Source organism: Sylvia atricapilla, chromosome 1 (assembly GCF_009819655.1).
Source record: "Sylvia atricapilla isolate bSylAtr1 chromosome 1, bSylAtr1.pri, whole genome shotgun sequence".
NCBI classification, from domain to species: Eukaryota; Metazoa; Chordata; class Aves; order Passeriformes; family Sylviidae; genus Sylvia; species Sylvia atricapilla.
Window position 1 is genome coordinate 29,890,071 of NC_089140.1, and position 16,941 is coordinate 29,907,011.

A 16,941-nucleotide genomic window follows, 5' to 3' on the forward strand; every position below is an offset into this window, starting at 1 on the left:
TAGATCAAAGAGCATTACAAGAGTATTTTCTTGTATCAAGTTGAGTATCTTGAGATGCAATCAGTTATAGTTATTAAGAGGACCAAAGTTTTTCCTTGTTTGGAAAAGTATGTGCTTGCTCTTTTTAATGCATTTTTTGTGAGTCAGTTATTTAGATTTTAAAGCAAGTGTCACAACCTCCTTGTGATATCTTAAAATATATAATTCTTCACAGTTGCAAAATTGAACATACAAATTTGAAAGAGAAACAATGATATCCTTATAGGCATGTGTGTTCATTTGATTATTAGAAGCCCAGTTGATATTTGATACGACATGTTTGGTTTTTTGGTTTTTTACAGAATAAACTTCCCATTAATTAATTTTCCAGTAAGTTTATTAGTAGATATTAAAGTGACACGCTCAAGGGAGTAACAACGGTGTTCTGTACTTGTTAGGTAACTTGTGTATGCCATCCTATAAAGCTTGAATGTGATGGATCTTAAGAAAAATGAAAAATACATGTTTTACATCATAACAGAAGCATCTTGCTTTTAAATATCTATAGCTTATAGCAATTACTTTTTTCCTCATCCTAAGGCCATGAATTTTCAAGGACGACTGAAGTTTCTCCATGGACAAAACAAGAAAGGGAAGGATGGGGCTACTTTGTCTCCTCAGCTTGCACTGTTTGCAGTAGCTACACCCCTGCAGCCACCGTCTATCCTTGAGATACGAACCAAAAACTTCATCTTCAGAACTAAACACAAACTGGATTTCACGCCTACTGGCTGTGATGCAAAGTAGGTGAAACCATTCTGTGTAATTGTCTAATAATCTACCGATGAAATAGGTTTCAAGTATGTATTTGAAATCTAAAACAGGCCACTCTTTTGGTATATAAACTGTTTCAGTGATGGTTGTTTAGAAGCTGTTAAGGTTTTTGTCTCCAGCCCTGCTATCAAGTAAAGAGAAATGTGTACTATAGTCTATTTCCTTGAAATGGCATACTGCTGTTTGAGTCTCAATTGTTAGAAAAACAAAGCAAAAACCCACAAAACCAACATAAAATAGAAAAAAACAAAAGACAGCACACAAATTAGGGAAGAAGAGAAGTTTCATGTTAAATCAGGTTTGAAATTTGGCTTTAGAACTGATAGAACAAGTGTTTCATTTCATTCCACATTTCTTCTTCAGTTCAAATAGATGTAAAATACAGTGAAATTTTTTTCTTCAAAATAAATTGAATACTTTTTTATACTATAACTTTTACCCATTTCAAAATCATTCTCTTCCCTATGTAAAATTTGGAAACACTACTGCAATGCTAGATCAAAATAATGTTACTATGCACCAAAATGGCAAAAAGGCTATTAGATTGCTTTTTTATAAAAAAAAAGCCTCTGGCCTCCTTCCTTCTCCTCTCCCTCCTATTATTGACTGACAATGCTTTCATTTTTGTATGAAAATAGAGCCTTTCATATGGGTTTCCCTGCCTACTTACTTCCCTGCCTACTTAGGTAGAATTAAATTACTTGGCATTTTGTTTACTGAGAGACCAGTATGTTTTATTTCTCTAAGCTGATACAAGTAAAAGTTAACAAAATGTTAACACAGGTGTTTCTTTCCTCTGATGTTTTTTCCCACTTGAATCTTTCAGTTTTTATCATATTTTACAGTTTATGTATATTGTTCCTTATCCCTGCTTTCCCTCTTTTTTTACCTTTTGTCTTTGAATTTCCATTTCTTTGTTTTGAATCTTGTTTAGGTCTCTTTTGGACTATGTCTTTTTATCATGTATCACACAGAGATCACATGAATTCTGTTAAGTGTTTCCTCTCCCCAGACTCTAGTAAACTACTCTAATTTTAGCTGCCAGGGTCAAACATGACTCTTGCTAGTGGTCCTCTGATTCATATCTTGTTTAAATGCAAACACAGGGGTCCCAAACCACTCAATAGCAAAAGGGTTGTAGTTTTGAGATACATCTGGGTTTGAACTTTAAGCTACTAAAAATTCTAATTAAGACAAGAAGTTTTAGATAACTAGTTAAACCCCTAATTAATTCCACACACAAGCACCGATAGGTAAATCATAAGAAACAGGGCTAAGAAAAAAGTCTTTCTGTGGAACTATTGGGAGCTGCCTGCTAGGAATGAATATGTTCAGTAGTAGAGAATTGAGAGTTTGGCTGTAGGCATTCACTTTTTTTTTTATGATCTAATGGTTTTGTGAATGCAGTCCTAGTCACTGAAGGCAACCTGGCAGACTAGTTAAAATTTTATGATTTGTTGACTCTGCGTTTTATTAGAGCTGCTCTGCTTCCGCATACAACTGATATAGTAACAAACTTGCCTCAGAAATGTTCTAGCCATAATTAACTTGTTTGACATTCATTTTGTGAGTTGGTTCATCAGCAGGGCTGCAATTTTTTGATTTTACCTTACAGAGGAAAGATTGTCCTGGGATATACCGAAGCAGAGCTGTGTATGAGAGGAACAGGATACCAGTTTATTCATGCAGCTGACATGCTTTACTGTGCTGAAAACCACATCCGAAGTAAGTTTCATTCTCTAAGAAATGCTGAAAAATCAAAGGATGGAGTATTTTTTCAGTATAAATGCAATATGAATTACAGGAAAAAAAGAGGTTGTTAACAAAAAGAACACTGTTCATTTAATATGTTCTATCTGTCCTTCTAAAAACTTGCACTGGTAGAAAAAATGTTTAATATTCCTATTTAGGCCCTTTAGGATAAATATTCCAGTCTCTGTCACCTCTTGCTCTTCTCACTTTCTGCTCAACCCAACTTCTGCTACTTTAACAACTTTCTTTGGGCAAGAAGACTGCCAAAGATAGCTTTCCTGTTAGCAAGTTAAATAAAGCATTTTCTTTTGATATTGTTCTAAGATTTTTACCAGAAATTCTCTGATTTAACATGCTAGTGTCCAAACATTTCTGGGTTTGATTCTTGGCAGCTTGAGCTGGTTTAAGTAACGATTATGGAGAGAAGTATAGTGTTAAGGAAATAAACATCAGCTATCTGATGTATAACTATTTAGGAGATTCTGATTTTTATTTTTGTTGTTAGTTATAGCATAATTATCTTCAGAACTTACAGAATCATCTTCAGAATATTATGGTACTTCTTTTCTACTGAATTCTCTTGAGAAGTTAATTTTTTTTCTTTTATCGCCTCACAGACAATTAGTTAATGCCCTTCAGCAGGTTTTTCTAAACCTATTTAAGCACATTTTCTGTTTCAGGTGTAGCTCAGTCACTGTTGCTTATCAATGGTTCTGTTTTCTTTCATAAAGAAAAAGAGAGAGTTCCAGAGTGGAAGGGGATGAAACTTGGATGGTTTGAAACTTTGTCTTAAAACTGGTTTTGCTACATTTTTGATGCTAAGATTAAAATAAAGAAAAGAAGTTTTGTAGCAAGGATTTTTGTTTAGATTCTTAGACTTTCCTAATACATTATATTTAATTTTTTTTGTCTAGAAATGCAGCGGTTTTGAGCAATTTTATTGCTTCCACTCCTTGCCTCTGTGAATCGCATATCTAAGAATTATCTTTAAAATCCGCATTCATCGCTACCTTCACTTAGAACAACAAAACCAACCAAAATAGACTAAAGCTCCCCACACAAAAACCAAGAGAACTTCATCACAACACAGAACAAAATTGGACAGTTAGGACAAAATCCACCTCTGTTCCTTCACCACAATTACCACAAAACTTCCCTGTGCTAATTCTACTTTCTAGCATTGTTCAGTACTCATTTTGCCTGTTACCTCTCCCAATACTTATCTGAAAATCCCTGTAATCATCCTGGGTTTTGGCACCAGAATGACCATAGTGGGTTGACCCTGGCTGCATGCTAGGCACCCACCAAAGCCCCTCACCAGGCACCCACCAAAGCCTCTCTATCTCTGCCCTCCACAACTGACAAAGGAGAGAAAATATAATGAAAGGTTCATGGGTTGAGATAAGGACCAGGAGAGATCATTCACCAAATACTGTCACACGCAAAACGGATTTCATCTGGGCATATTAATTGAATTGATTTTTTGCAAAACCAGAGCAGGATAATGAGAAGTAAAATAAGGCCTTAAAGACAACTTCCACCAAGAAACCTGGTCCATCATGGGCTTTTTCTCTCCATGGGAGCCTGTTCCAACACAGGCCTCCTGTAACGTATCCACCTGCTCCAGCATGGGTCTCCTCCATGGACTGCAAGTGGATTTCTGCATGGATCCAGCTGCTTCACCATGGTCTCCACCATGGGCTGCAGGGGAATCTCAGCTCTTGCAGCTCCTGCCCTTCCTTCCTCACTGACCTTGTTGTCTGCAGAGTTGCTCCCATTGTGTATTCTCACCCTGCTCTTCTCTGGCCACAGTTATATCTGCACAATACCTTTTTTTTTTTTTTTTTTTTTTTTTTTCTTAAATGATATCACAGAGGCATTACCACAATTTATAATTGTCCGAGTCTTGCCCAGCAGCATGTCCACCTTGAACCTGCCAGGGATTTGCTCTGCTGATAATGGAGGAAGCTTATAGCAGCTTCTCAGAGAAGCCACCCTGTAGCCCTTGCCACCACTACCAAAGCCTGGCTACACAATCCCAATACAGAAATATATGGTGGAAACTGAGTATGTTTATCAAGCACTGCTAGTGGTAGATGGATGAAACATAAGATTTTTAAGTACCTCTGCATAAACCTGTCAAAACATGAAAGAATTGGATTCAGAACTAATGTGTTTTCTAATTGTTAAAGTAATAGTTGCTTTTTGAAGGCAAGAGAAGCTTGGTCTTTTGTCATTTACGTGTTCTACTATTTATTGATTTCTGTTATTGAAGAAATAATGGACAAAGCCCCATATAGAATCTGTCTATAGCAGATACCTTGCAATTTTGAATTCTATTTTTACAAGTAAGTTAGACATCTTGATCAGTCCTCCTGATTCACTGGGAATGCATTAGTGCCACACCAAATCAAGTGATTGAGGACATGAGGTTTGTAAAATTTCTCTACAGATGGGATTCCTTTCATGACATACAAGTTTTCATGATTTTGTTTGCTGGACAGTAACCAGTATGTTTACTCCTTAGTGATGAAGACAGGTGAGAGTGGAATGACTGTATTTAGGCTTCTAACCAAAGAAAATCGATGGGCTTGGGTACAGGCAAATGCACGTCTTGTCTACAAAAATGGAAGACCAGATTACATCATTTCCACGCAAAGACCTCTTACGTAAGTCATCATTTCATAAAGCAGTGTTCTTCAAAAACTGAAAACTAGGCTTTTGAGGCTGTTTATATTCACAAAGGAATTTTTGTTTTTAAATTATTCCCCTTTATATTCCAAATACCCAAAATTCTTTCAGTTTGCTTACAGACACGTAAAGAATTCTGATATTTCAGAACTTGTGGCATAGTCCTTTTGCATAAAACTTTGGGCATATTGATTTCTTTTAAGAACAAGATCAGCAGCAGAAGCATGAAGTTATTCCATCCACCATTTTCAATCCCAATGAGCAAAAACTGAGAAATCCAACTGCAGTTGTGCAGAAGAAACAACAAATAACAAGGAACAACAAATGACAAAGAAATTCAGTCCTGAATTTTAGTTCAAAACTAAGTTCTGTATAATATAGAATTCAGCCTTGTTAAATAGCTCAACTAATTTTTGTTAAGGAGTCTGTAAAATGGAGAAAGATACTTCAAGTATTGATTTACTTGCTATTCCAAGAAAAGCTTAATTCATGGAACAAAGCCCACTTATTTTCACCTCACACCATAATGCACAGAAAATGGTGTATGCTATCTAGATTTAATTACAAATGTAATATGTAAATGTGGTATTACAGTCATAAGCTCCTTATTTCATAATCTGCCTCTTGGTTTAACTCAGCCAAGTTGAGCTGGAATAGGTAGGAATTCAAAAAATGCCTACAAATAGAATAGTTCATTTTTTTAATGTTAATTCCAGGGGACAAAAAGATTGGACTAACTGTTTAGTACTTCTGTACCATGCTATATATCTGATTTATTTTCAGAGATGAAGAAGGGGCAGAACATCTACGGAAGCGTAACGTGAAGCTGCCCTTCATGTTTGCCACTGGTGAGGCTGTGTTATATGAGGTATCTTTCCCTATGTCGAGCCTTATGGACCCGTCTCAAGCAAAGAGTAAAAGCACAGTGGGAAAAGGAGCTAAAGCAATGCTACATGATGAGTCTGTGGATCCAAACTCCCTCCTGGGTGTCATGTTAAGGCAAGATGAGTCTGTTTATCTCTGCCCTCCAGCATCACATAAACTTTCTTTTGAGCGGAACTTCTTTGCAGACAGTAGGGATGAACTGGGTGGTGATATTAGCAGTGGCTGGACAGACAATCTCCTACCTGCTGGAAATCACAACATTCTCAAACGGGAGCTGATGGAGGACAGTACTGTTCCACTTCCTGAAGACAGTGCAGCACTCTTTCAGGATAACAAAAGCAGTGATTTGTACAGCATCATGAAAAGTCTGGGTATTGACTTTGAAGATCTAAAGTGTATTCAGCAGGATGAGGAGTTTTTTAAAACTGAATTATCTGATGTGGATGATATTGGGGACATCAACATAACTGATGAAATCTTGACTTATGTTCAGGATTCCTTAAATAAATCTGACTTCTTATATTCAGACTGTAACCAGCAGCAGCCCTTGGTCCAGAATGAAGGTTGCATGGTACAGCAAGACTTAGATCCCCATCAACTTCATCAGCACCAGAAACAGCTTGTGGAACAGCAACAACAGCAGCAGCAGCAACAGCAGCTCTGTCAAAAGATGAAACATATGCAAGTCAATGGGATGTTCACAAATTGGAGCTCTGGCATGCCTCTTAGCTGCTCACAACAGCAGCCCCAGCAATACATGTTCCCTGGCATGCATGCCAGCACATCTGAGTTCTCCTACAAATCAGAAGTTAACACTTCCCCTTACGAGTGTAGGCAAGACTTTGTTCCTTACAAGCAACCCACAGCGATGATGCCACAGCTTTCTAATTTTGCTCAAATGGATTTTCCTGCAGCAGGTTTTGATGTATCGAACTATTCTGCTTCTTCCAACTTTGAGGATTTTCTCAGTTGTTTGCAGCAAGTCCCTGAAAACCTTGAGTGTGGGATAAACTCTGAGTCGGTTATGCTCACTCCTCAAACATGCTATGCAGGCGCTGTTTCTATGTACCCGTGCTCACAGGAGGCACAGCACAGCTGCGTGGATCAAATGCAATATGAACCTATGATGACAAATCAACAGCAACAAACATTGGGGAACAAGGTATGGTAAACAGCATTGCTGCATTGCTTGCATCTTGAATCGAGTTTATATTGCTTTGAGTGACTGCTGGGGGGGCAGAGTTTATCGTGACTGAATTGCTAGTTTGAAATGGATAGGTTAGCAGTGTGTGGATGTCTTTGCTTTATTTGTTCATTAGAATGAAGAGAGTTGCATTTGGTCAAGTTTATATATATCTGTGTACCTGCATTCTGAAAGCTCTCTCTGGCAGTATTAATCAAGTGTGAATGAACAAGTCTGTGGTACTATAGCAGTAATTTTCCTGGTAGGAGCAGAAGAAAAGTAGGTTGGTCCAAGTCTTGGAATTTGCCAATAGACCCTTTAGAGAGGAATTGAGTTTGCTTGGCACACTCATTTTTGTTAAATATGTTGCAAGGATCAAAAGAAAATGTTTTGAAGTGTGAGTATTGTCTAGCTACTTGGTTTCCTCAATGATTTTAGGATTAATGAAAGTATTAGATTATAGTGTCATAAAAGTGGCCTAAAATATGAACTGTATTTCACTCCTATACACAATGTTACCGCAAAAAAAGGTCTTAAATATTGCTATAAGTGAAAGCCAGCTTGTTCCGCAAGCTGCTGTCTGAATTAGCCACTGAAGAAAAAAGTTGGAAAAAATTATACTTACAGTAAGCTAAGGTGGTCCTTTTTCACCAAGGAGAATGCACAATAAAAGCCATAGAAGAGAAGATCTTGGCTGTAGCACAGACTACAGTTGTAAACACTGTTATTTGTTGGCAAAATTAGCTTAGAAATATAATTCAATTACTAGTTCCTGATTCTGAGTAACCTTTGTTGAAGTACTTTCTGTTGTACCCTTTATTTCTGTTAATGCTGCTAAAGTATAGAGCCAAAATTCTTTTTATCTCAATGAGTTAATGTTCTAAAGTACTGATCCTGAAAACGCTTAGGCACATGCATAAGCATTTATAGAATTAAAGTATTAATTGGCATTTAACCTATGCAAGATAAAGGTGAGGAGTGCAATTAGAATATATCCTTTTTTTTATGTGCTTAATACAATTATGAAACATTCCCCTTTTTAAACTGCTTCACTGCTGAAAAGCATGCAGTTGCATAAATTTACCTAAAATACAACAGTTCAGATAAATGAATGGCTTCTCCCTGAGTGCCCAGGGTTGATATTACATGAAGTGACTTTGAGAATCTTCACTGTGCAAACCTGAGCACGGCTTGGCTGTGCATTGCCGGGCTGTGCTTGGTGTTTAGTCTTTCAGAATGCTTCTTAAGAGGCTTGCAGGGCCATCCAAGTTTATCTTTATAAAAACAAAGAATTACTCTCTTCCCAAAAGCTGTACTAAAGTGATGCATCAGTTTTGAACAGCTGTTGCATTCACAGTTCCTTTTCTTTATTTTTAATGGCTGGTTTCAATTGCATTTATTATGCATATAATTTTGTTGTCATGCTTCCTTAATAATTTTTATGATCCCTATTTTGTAGTTTTCTCCCTTGCATTTTCTTCACATCTGCCTATAAAAAGTTTAATGACTAAGACAGCACCTCTGAAAAAATTCTATCTATTGCTTCACATTTACTAAATTGCTGTGCTGCAAAAATAATAGGACACTTAGGTTGTAAAAAACATGAACAAAGGCCACTTTGTGAAAAATTGTTCTTACTTAAGTTGTTCAGAGGCAAGTTCAGCCCCTTTTGTTAGGGTATCCCTGTCCTGCATGACGTGAGTAAGCACTGCATAAGCAGAAGCCTCGTGTGACTAAGCAGATAGGATAGTGCTGTTTGAGCCCACATTCACACAGCCAAACCAAAGTAGGGCAGCCTTGGTGGCTGTGTTTAGCACACATGACTGGTATCTTTTCAGACTTCTAGCTCCCACTGATTTCTACATGAAAAGACTACAGAATTAGAAAGGTCTATTGTGGTCATGCACCTTGACTTTCTGCCTATCTTATAATTGTGGTAGGGGCATAGCCCATGTAGTCTAAAATCACTTTGAGTGATGGAGAAGGACAGAAAGGCCTGTGATCATTTTGCTGCTTGTTTAGGATTGGTATTCCTTTATTAAGCAGGAGAAACTTTCCTGAGTACTTGATTCTATGTTGAGAGCATTCCTAAAAAATTTAATGAGCATGGTCATCTTATTAATGAAGAATATTGAAATAACCTGCTTCTGTCAGAAATAATCCTTGTGTATACTCTTAAAAGTGTGTCATCTTTGATTAAAAACATAATTCACATGGCTATAGTCTTGTTAAAAAGTTAGAAGAATTGTGCACAGTAAGTTAAATTTAAGTGTTTGCATAGAAGGAAAAAAGAAGAACTAAATAGCCAGTACAATTTGATAGATGAATGGATGAATGAATGTATAAGACATGTTCTTAAAGACAAACCTTGAAGGAATGAGTACTTATGTTATAAGCCACTCCTAAATAGATGATGGAAATGTTTAAAATACTTGGTTGTATTTTCTTTGCATGACTGAATGGAGTGTTTTGTAGATAAAGTCCATAGCATGACAGGAAGCATTACATTAGGTGATTAAAATAATCCTATGAACAATTATGTTAAGACTGATGAAAGCCATTCATTGCTCTTACTTGGCATTGTCAATATGAAGACCGTCAAAAAGCCCACCCTGCAACATTTCAGCCAGTGGATTGCACACAGTATGCTTCAGCTTATGGATAGGACTGCATGTGCATTCCTGGAGGAGCTGTTATGTCTGGATCCCACTGCAGGCATGGAAAGATGTAAACAGGTTGCTTTTAAAATGCAACAGCTGGATGTGACAATTAGGAGTTCTCAGACAGTACTTTCTAGAAATGGAAACTCTATTGCACTTTAGGTAATAGATTTCTTCACTTAGCCGTAAGAAGAGCCCCCATTGGCATCAACATGGGTAAGATCCACCGATGATTCAGTCCCTATTTTAATGCAAATTAAATTCTCATTACTCATCATTAAAAAACAACTAAAGCTAGTGGATGTATTTTAAGATTATTTCCTCCAATGTGTCTTTAGGAGGATTTTTAAATACTTATAAATAAATTGGTTTCCTGTACTAACGATTTATATTTTATTTTTTTTCCTGCCAGTTCCAAAATGGTTTCAATGGAGGAAATGTAAATGAATCATATCCCTCTCAGTTAGATGTGATCAGTAATGCACAGACTGCCACACATCTTCAGCCACTTCATCATCCAAAAGAACCCAGATCCTTCTCAGATTTGGCATCTAGTGGATTTATGTGATTCAGATCTAGAGCTCCATCTGTGATTTTGTCTGGGTGTCAGGTTGCTCTGAGGAAAAGCTTGATAAGTCTCTCTTTGAGCGTCAGACTTTACCAGCTAAATTACATTTTGAGAATATGAGGTTGGTTGCACTATATACGGGTGGACATGTAATTCAAGACCTGGCTTTTTAGAATGACAGGTGGAATTAAATCTTCCAATTAAAAGTATGCATGTGCTGTTTTCCATCAGGCTGACTGTGTCCTTGTAGGATGGATTGCATACATACTACAGACTATGTCATGCTGTACAACATAAGATAAGGCAAATGGTTTCGTTGTTTAGAAAATAATTGGGCACTTTACAAATAGCATCGATGGCACAAGGAAGGTGATTTCACACATGGGTTATTCCCAGACTTTATTTTTAAAAAACTATTAAAAAGCTCTAAATTCTTAAGAATCAAAAGCACTTAATTTTAATGCATACTAAGCTCTGTAATCACTTATTTTATATTTGAATCCTTTTGTTTTAAGTCTCCATTTCTAGCACTTTAATAGAAGGCTTAATACAAGGATATGATATGCAACTTCAGGTTTTCTATGAAACAGACCCCTTGCATTCCTCCTTTTCATGTCAACCTTAAGTGCCTCACAATTTAGCTACCTTGTTTCTGATGGGAGTTTATTTTAGCAAAACTCACTATAAATGTCATCTCTAGTATGTGAACTTTTAGCTAACAGTGCTACTGGCTGGGTCCTTTTTTCTTTCCCTCTAACAATTGTTTGTTTAGAGAGTGACTTAATTCATCTGTGGATTTGTTACACCATTATCAGGAGTTCTTAATGTTCTGAGTTTAGTTCAGCTAAAGAATTTGAGTTTATTCTATACTGCTTTTCTGCTTTCTTCAGGTAATACAGGGTATATTAAAAAAGCAGATTTTGCTGAGGGGGAGGAGTAGATCCTCAGGATTAGTTTTAGATTATTAATGCTGAAAAACATGTGCCTTATCTTGTGTTAAAACGCTCATAATGTTCTTTAGAAATAATACAAGGCTGCTCTATGCAAATGTTTTCATTAAAATGGATATTGAAAAGGATTGCATTTTCAATAAAAAGGGTAAAAGACTCTCAATAATTATTGGCATTGACATTATTTTGACTGCAATTTTCAATGTTAATAGTGGGGAAAGTGTCAGTTTGGTTTCAGTTTTATCCCTGGCAAATTGCACTGCAAAGAACAGAGACTTTATTCTTCTTGTGTATGTTGATCCATTTGGAAAGCTTTGTGCAAAATATGAAATTGGGGAAAGAAAAAAATCATTAGAGAAATTCTCCCTGCAATAGGTTTTATTTTCAGGAAAAAAAAAACCCAAACTAAACATATCCACTAAACATTATGGGGTTTTGTTTTGCTTTTATCTGAGAACTGTAAAATTGCAAACACCAATGTTTGGTGCAAAATAATAATCTATGTGAAAACCAGAAATGTGTATATGTTCAGAATATTTCATACTCTTGTGTGTTGTATAGTTCATATATAATAAAATGTCTTTGTAAAATATTTTAAACAGTTAATTTTAAAGTATTACGTCATTATACATTAAGAACAATTTTATTACATTTGGTATGTATAATGTAAAATGGCAGTTTAGCCAGTTTGTTTGAAACAGGCAAAAGTAAATTGGCTCCCTCCAGATAGTTGTTAATATTGTTTAATAAAGGACAATCACTTAACATCAGAATCTTTTCATAGCTGAAACAGGCTTTCTTTGAAGAAGAGCATGTTTTCTTCCGTTCTGTGTGATATGATACATTAGGCCAAACTTCTAAGTCAGTTACAACTTTTCAGATTAATAAGTTCAACAGTTCTTTTAAGTGAAATTGGTAAATATGAAAGGGACATTAAGGAAGCAATTATTATTCAGGAAAAGCCCATAGACATTGTGGGTTTTATTATACGGTTGCTTTTTTTTTTTTTCCTCTTTTTCTGTGTTTCAGATTTGTTTTCAGCACAAGACAATAGTAACGAATTCACTTACAAATTTGAATTAATCCTTGATTCTGTCTTTTTGTTTATTGAAGGTGATGTTTTAAGCCAATATCTGAAACGTCTTCCATATCTAGCTAGTGTGTCATGTTTGCATTTGAACTGGAAAATTAGAAAAATGCTGTAAAACCAGAAGGTTAAAAGGGATAATGTATGTGTTCCATCTTACAAACCGTAATATATCCTGTTTATTAATTTAGTTAAACCAAATACATGTTGTCCTATCACTAAGTGCCAAGGATGCAGTACTACAACTGTGCTGCCCTACTTAATGTAAACAAGTTAGTTGTTTATATGCATATCAACGTATTTTGTGCATTATCTTATGAGTACAACGTTGACTGTATTAGTGCACTCTTGATCTGCACCAAACTGTACCTACAGTGCACAGGTGTTCCTGAGTTGGATCTCTATTAGCCCTTCAGGTCTGTTATAAGTGAGATTATAACCCAGTGTTAGTCAGTATTACTGTCCATTTTTGTACAAGTTTTCTTACCTTGTTTTCCTTTCCAGTTCTCTCTCCTTGCTATGCCTGCACATACCATGCAATACACCTCTTGCGTTAAGGTATGGTTCTGTAGCGCTCTTGCTCATCTCCACTAAAGTTTGTAAGGCATAATACATGGTAATAAAATATTCACCTGAATGTAGCTGAAATGTATGTTCTTTTACTACAAAAATGTTTGATTTCAGCAGTATATGAAAAAATACGTTATCCTATGGTTACTAATATCTTTTGAGAGCTTTGTCATCTAAAATAGTTTACAAAACTTGTTATTTACGTCACTGTGGACTTTGCACTTCTCTGAATATTAGATGAAAATACAATGTATATAATTTAGAGTGGTGAACAAATGTGTATTTGTCCATGGAATTAGTATTTTATACTTGCATGAAAATGAGTTTATAAATAAAGTTTGTAAATAGCAAGCCACAATTAGTAGTTGGAAGGCTCTTATATTCATTGCTTAGTCACAGTAAATTCACAGTTGAACAGTACTGAGGCAGAAACAGACTTCTTCTGCATTGATGCTGCTGAAAAGAGGCACGTTCTCTTTTGTGATCTGTAGCTGACCATTGGTACTTAAATTATATTGGTATTTACTGTTTATTATTAGTTCATAGAGACATTAAGAAAACAATCCGTTTATTTCTAATAATATTTGCTAATATTACTGTTTCCTGTGTGCTCTGTTGGCCTTGCATGATAATCTTTTAAATTATAATGCTAAATCAAATGTTTCACTGTAATTCCCTATGCAGTTTACCAAATTTACAGTAGTTCTTCTGTTTAGTGCCATGATGGACAGTAATTTAATTGGCTGGAACTACACCATTGTCATGTGAAATGTATTAAGACAAATGTCTTATCTGGAATCAATACTAGGCTATGAACTCTGCATGCCAGTCCTATTGTTTACTCTCCTTGCTCTGCACAAAAGACATGCTAAGGTACAAGTATAATTCAACAGGACTGCAAATCTATAATGTAACATCTGGAAATAATCAAACAATAATATAAGCAACACTGGACATCCTTTTCTTTGTAGTCTCTTGCATTTGTTAAAAGTACACCTTCAAGCCACATATCAACCTGTTCCCAGAAATATAAGACCTTACTGTCCAGTTTCATTTGAAGGAGGGAGACACTTTCTTCTGGAGAAAGCCATTTTCTTTATGCTTTATGAAACTTTTTTTTCTTTGCCCTACCTAATTCAGTGTGAAAGTTAACAACCAGGGTGATAGCAAACCAGCAGTAGGGCACTGCATCAAAAGCTCAGGCAATCTGTTGGTGGAAGTCATCATCTTACTCAAGGCTCTGTCAGAGGGAAGGTTTCCAAGTAGCTATTTTGGAGATCTTCCTAGTCAGGAACCACATCTTCCACTCACACATTCAAACTGAGAGCTGTTTTATTGTTGGGTGAATTTGTTTATCTGAGAACTGGCTTTTCAAGTAGAGTTACTTCTACTGAGTACGAGCCTGATTCTACTTATAATATTTTTATTGTGTCATTGATTAATTTAACAAATTGTCTTCCTGCCTTCTTTCTTTTCTGCCCAGGCATCCTTCCCTCCTAGCTGACACTTGTACTTCTAATTAAGTAATACGAGATCAAAACATCTTGACATCCAAAATATAAGTTGACATCTTAAACTAAAAATGAAAATGCCCCTGTTGTATATGTTGCACAATCTAAACACGTAATTTCCAGTATGGGGCACTGTTTAGTTTCACCCATTTCATTCCTGTTCCCTCCAGGAAGCAATGCTCTCTTTGATTGCTTATCAATGAATCTGAGCCAGGTCTACAGAGAGAGATCCATTTTTTCCCTCTAGCAAGTTCTGGTGCATTCATTTCTCTGGTGAACCTACATTCCATAAATCCTCTTATCTCTTGAAGTTTGTCTTCCTGACAAATGAAGAACTGTAGTATTAAGGCATCAGTATCTAAGAGAAAAATTTCAACGATTCAACCAAATATGTGAAACCAAAAATCAGTCTTATGAGATAATGAGTTTTCCTCTTAATAACCTGACTTTCTATTCAATGTCCAACACACAATGTTATTATTTATTAGAAATTTATAAAAATGAGTTTGAAAAGTTTTATTATTAAAAAAATATAGAAATAGTAGAGAATGTCTGAGGGATGTTTGGAATCATTGAGATCCTTCATACTGCATAATAGGAATAATAATAATAAATGTAAAAGTTTCTCCTATTCTTACAGAATGAAAATTTTAGATCAAATTTTCTCCTTTTTGCTGGTTATGGACAGTCAGGCTTCCCACAACACAATGGTTGGTACATGGTATGGACTAAAAAACTCAACTTGTTGTTAGTAAAAGGAAGAGCTAAATTAGAAGAAACTGTGAAATTAATTTGTGATACTTGTTAGTAAAGGTTTGACTGGGAGGTATAGGAAGAGAACGGATGGTGTCACTCTCAGTGGACTTGATAGATGTTTGAAGGTATTTGTATTCTTTTCTAGTTTCTAAATCATAATCCATGCTTTTTTAAAGAGCAAAATTTAAATCATCAGAGACTTTATTTGATTGCCTTGATTATTCCATAACTGCTCAGATCCTGGCAATACCAAGCTACTTGGCTACTTGAGCCCTCAAAGTTGCATGTCAGGTGTTCTCTGCATCTCTGTGGGGCTCAAACCAGTATGTGTTTTCAGAACATACCGAGAAAATTTGTCCAACAGAAAGCAGCCATAAAGTCTGTCAAAAGGAGCTAATGTGCAAGCAAAACAAGTTAGCTCCGTCCTCTACCTTGCTTGGAGTTTGGATGGGAAGGAAATGGTCTCCATGGTGGTTCATAGGATATCCTGAAATTAAAAAGTCTCTCCTTTTAAGTCATTCCACTTGGAACAAGTAGTTCATGAGTAATGGAGAGAGTGAGAGTGCAAGGATGTCTCCTTTGGTATAGGATCTAGGACATGCACTTAAGACAATGGGCTTCTTCAGAAGACGGTGCTGGATTCTCAGGATAGTCTATGGCCCAGCAATTTGGACATCCATTCAGCTCTTCATCAGCATCTTTTTCATGCTCTTGAGGGGAGAAGTGTAATCAATTTTGGATGGCGGTTTAGACATAAAAGCCTGCAGACAAAATGAAAAACTAGCATGACCTTCATACTTGGTTTTACATCTGCAGTAGATGAAGGATCTCTGCAGCTGAAATATGTTACAAATGGCCTCATTGGAGAGTTTATTCTCTTTGATTTTAGCTGTCCATACTGACATACATACATGTTTTTTAAAGCACAAATATTGAAAGTTCTCATTAACATTACGTTCATAAGTGTCTCTCAGGCGTTTTTCTACAGAAGGTGCAAGTTTGCTCTTCCAAGTTATAAATTAAACTGTAGAGTAAGTGCAGAATGACATCCTGCCAGTGGAGCTCCATATAAAAAGCCAAAATCTGGTCGGGACTTCACAGTACTGCCAATAGCTATAAAAAACAGAACAGTCCTTTGTTTGCAGAAGTACCTAAAATTACTGAACAAAATGGTGCAGCATTTGTGAGTCCCTTGTGGGTGGTGGTAGCAGTGCTGTGTAACGTGCACGTGTACGCACACAGAGCAGCCTGTGATCATGAAGGCACATGGTTGTGTGCCAGAGAATGTTTTAATTATACTGGCATCTAATCAAAACTTGAAAGGCTAATAAGAGCCTGTGACACCTCATTCAGTATAGAGAAGGATCTACTTTAAACTTCAGACCTAGACTTATAATCAGTACATAAACTTTTTATGTACTTAGCTTTATGGCTCCAATCCACTTTCAGCCCCCTCAATTGTTCTTAATAAAATAAATAAAAGGAAGTTCTCAGGCAAAGAAAAGTTTTGCTAAC

The 16,941-nt window shown here is 36.2% G+C and overlaps 1 protein-coding gene across 1 annotated transcript in view; it reads left to right on the plus strand.

The window, feature by feature from the left end:
* Positions 1–13,517, plus strand: part of AHR (aryl hydrocarbon receptor) — a 63,190-nt gene extending 49,673 nt beyond the window's left edge. Inside the window, exons 7-11 of the mRNA XM_066318414.1 lie at positions 580–782; positions 2,429–2,538; positions 5,093–5,234; positions 6,040–7,303; positions 10,397–13,517. Coding sequence (XP_066174511.1) covers positions 580–782; positions 2,429–2,538; positions 5,093–5,234; positions 6,040–7,303; positions 10,397–10,552 — 1,875 coding nt within the window. The 3' untranslated portion in view covers positions 10,553–13,517. The remainder of the gene's footprint in view (positions 1–579; positions 783–2,428; positions 2,539–5,092; positions 5,235–6,039; positions 7,304–10,396) is intronic.
* The last annotated feature ends 3,424 nt before the right edge of the window (positions 13,518–16,941 follow it).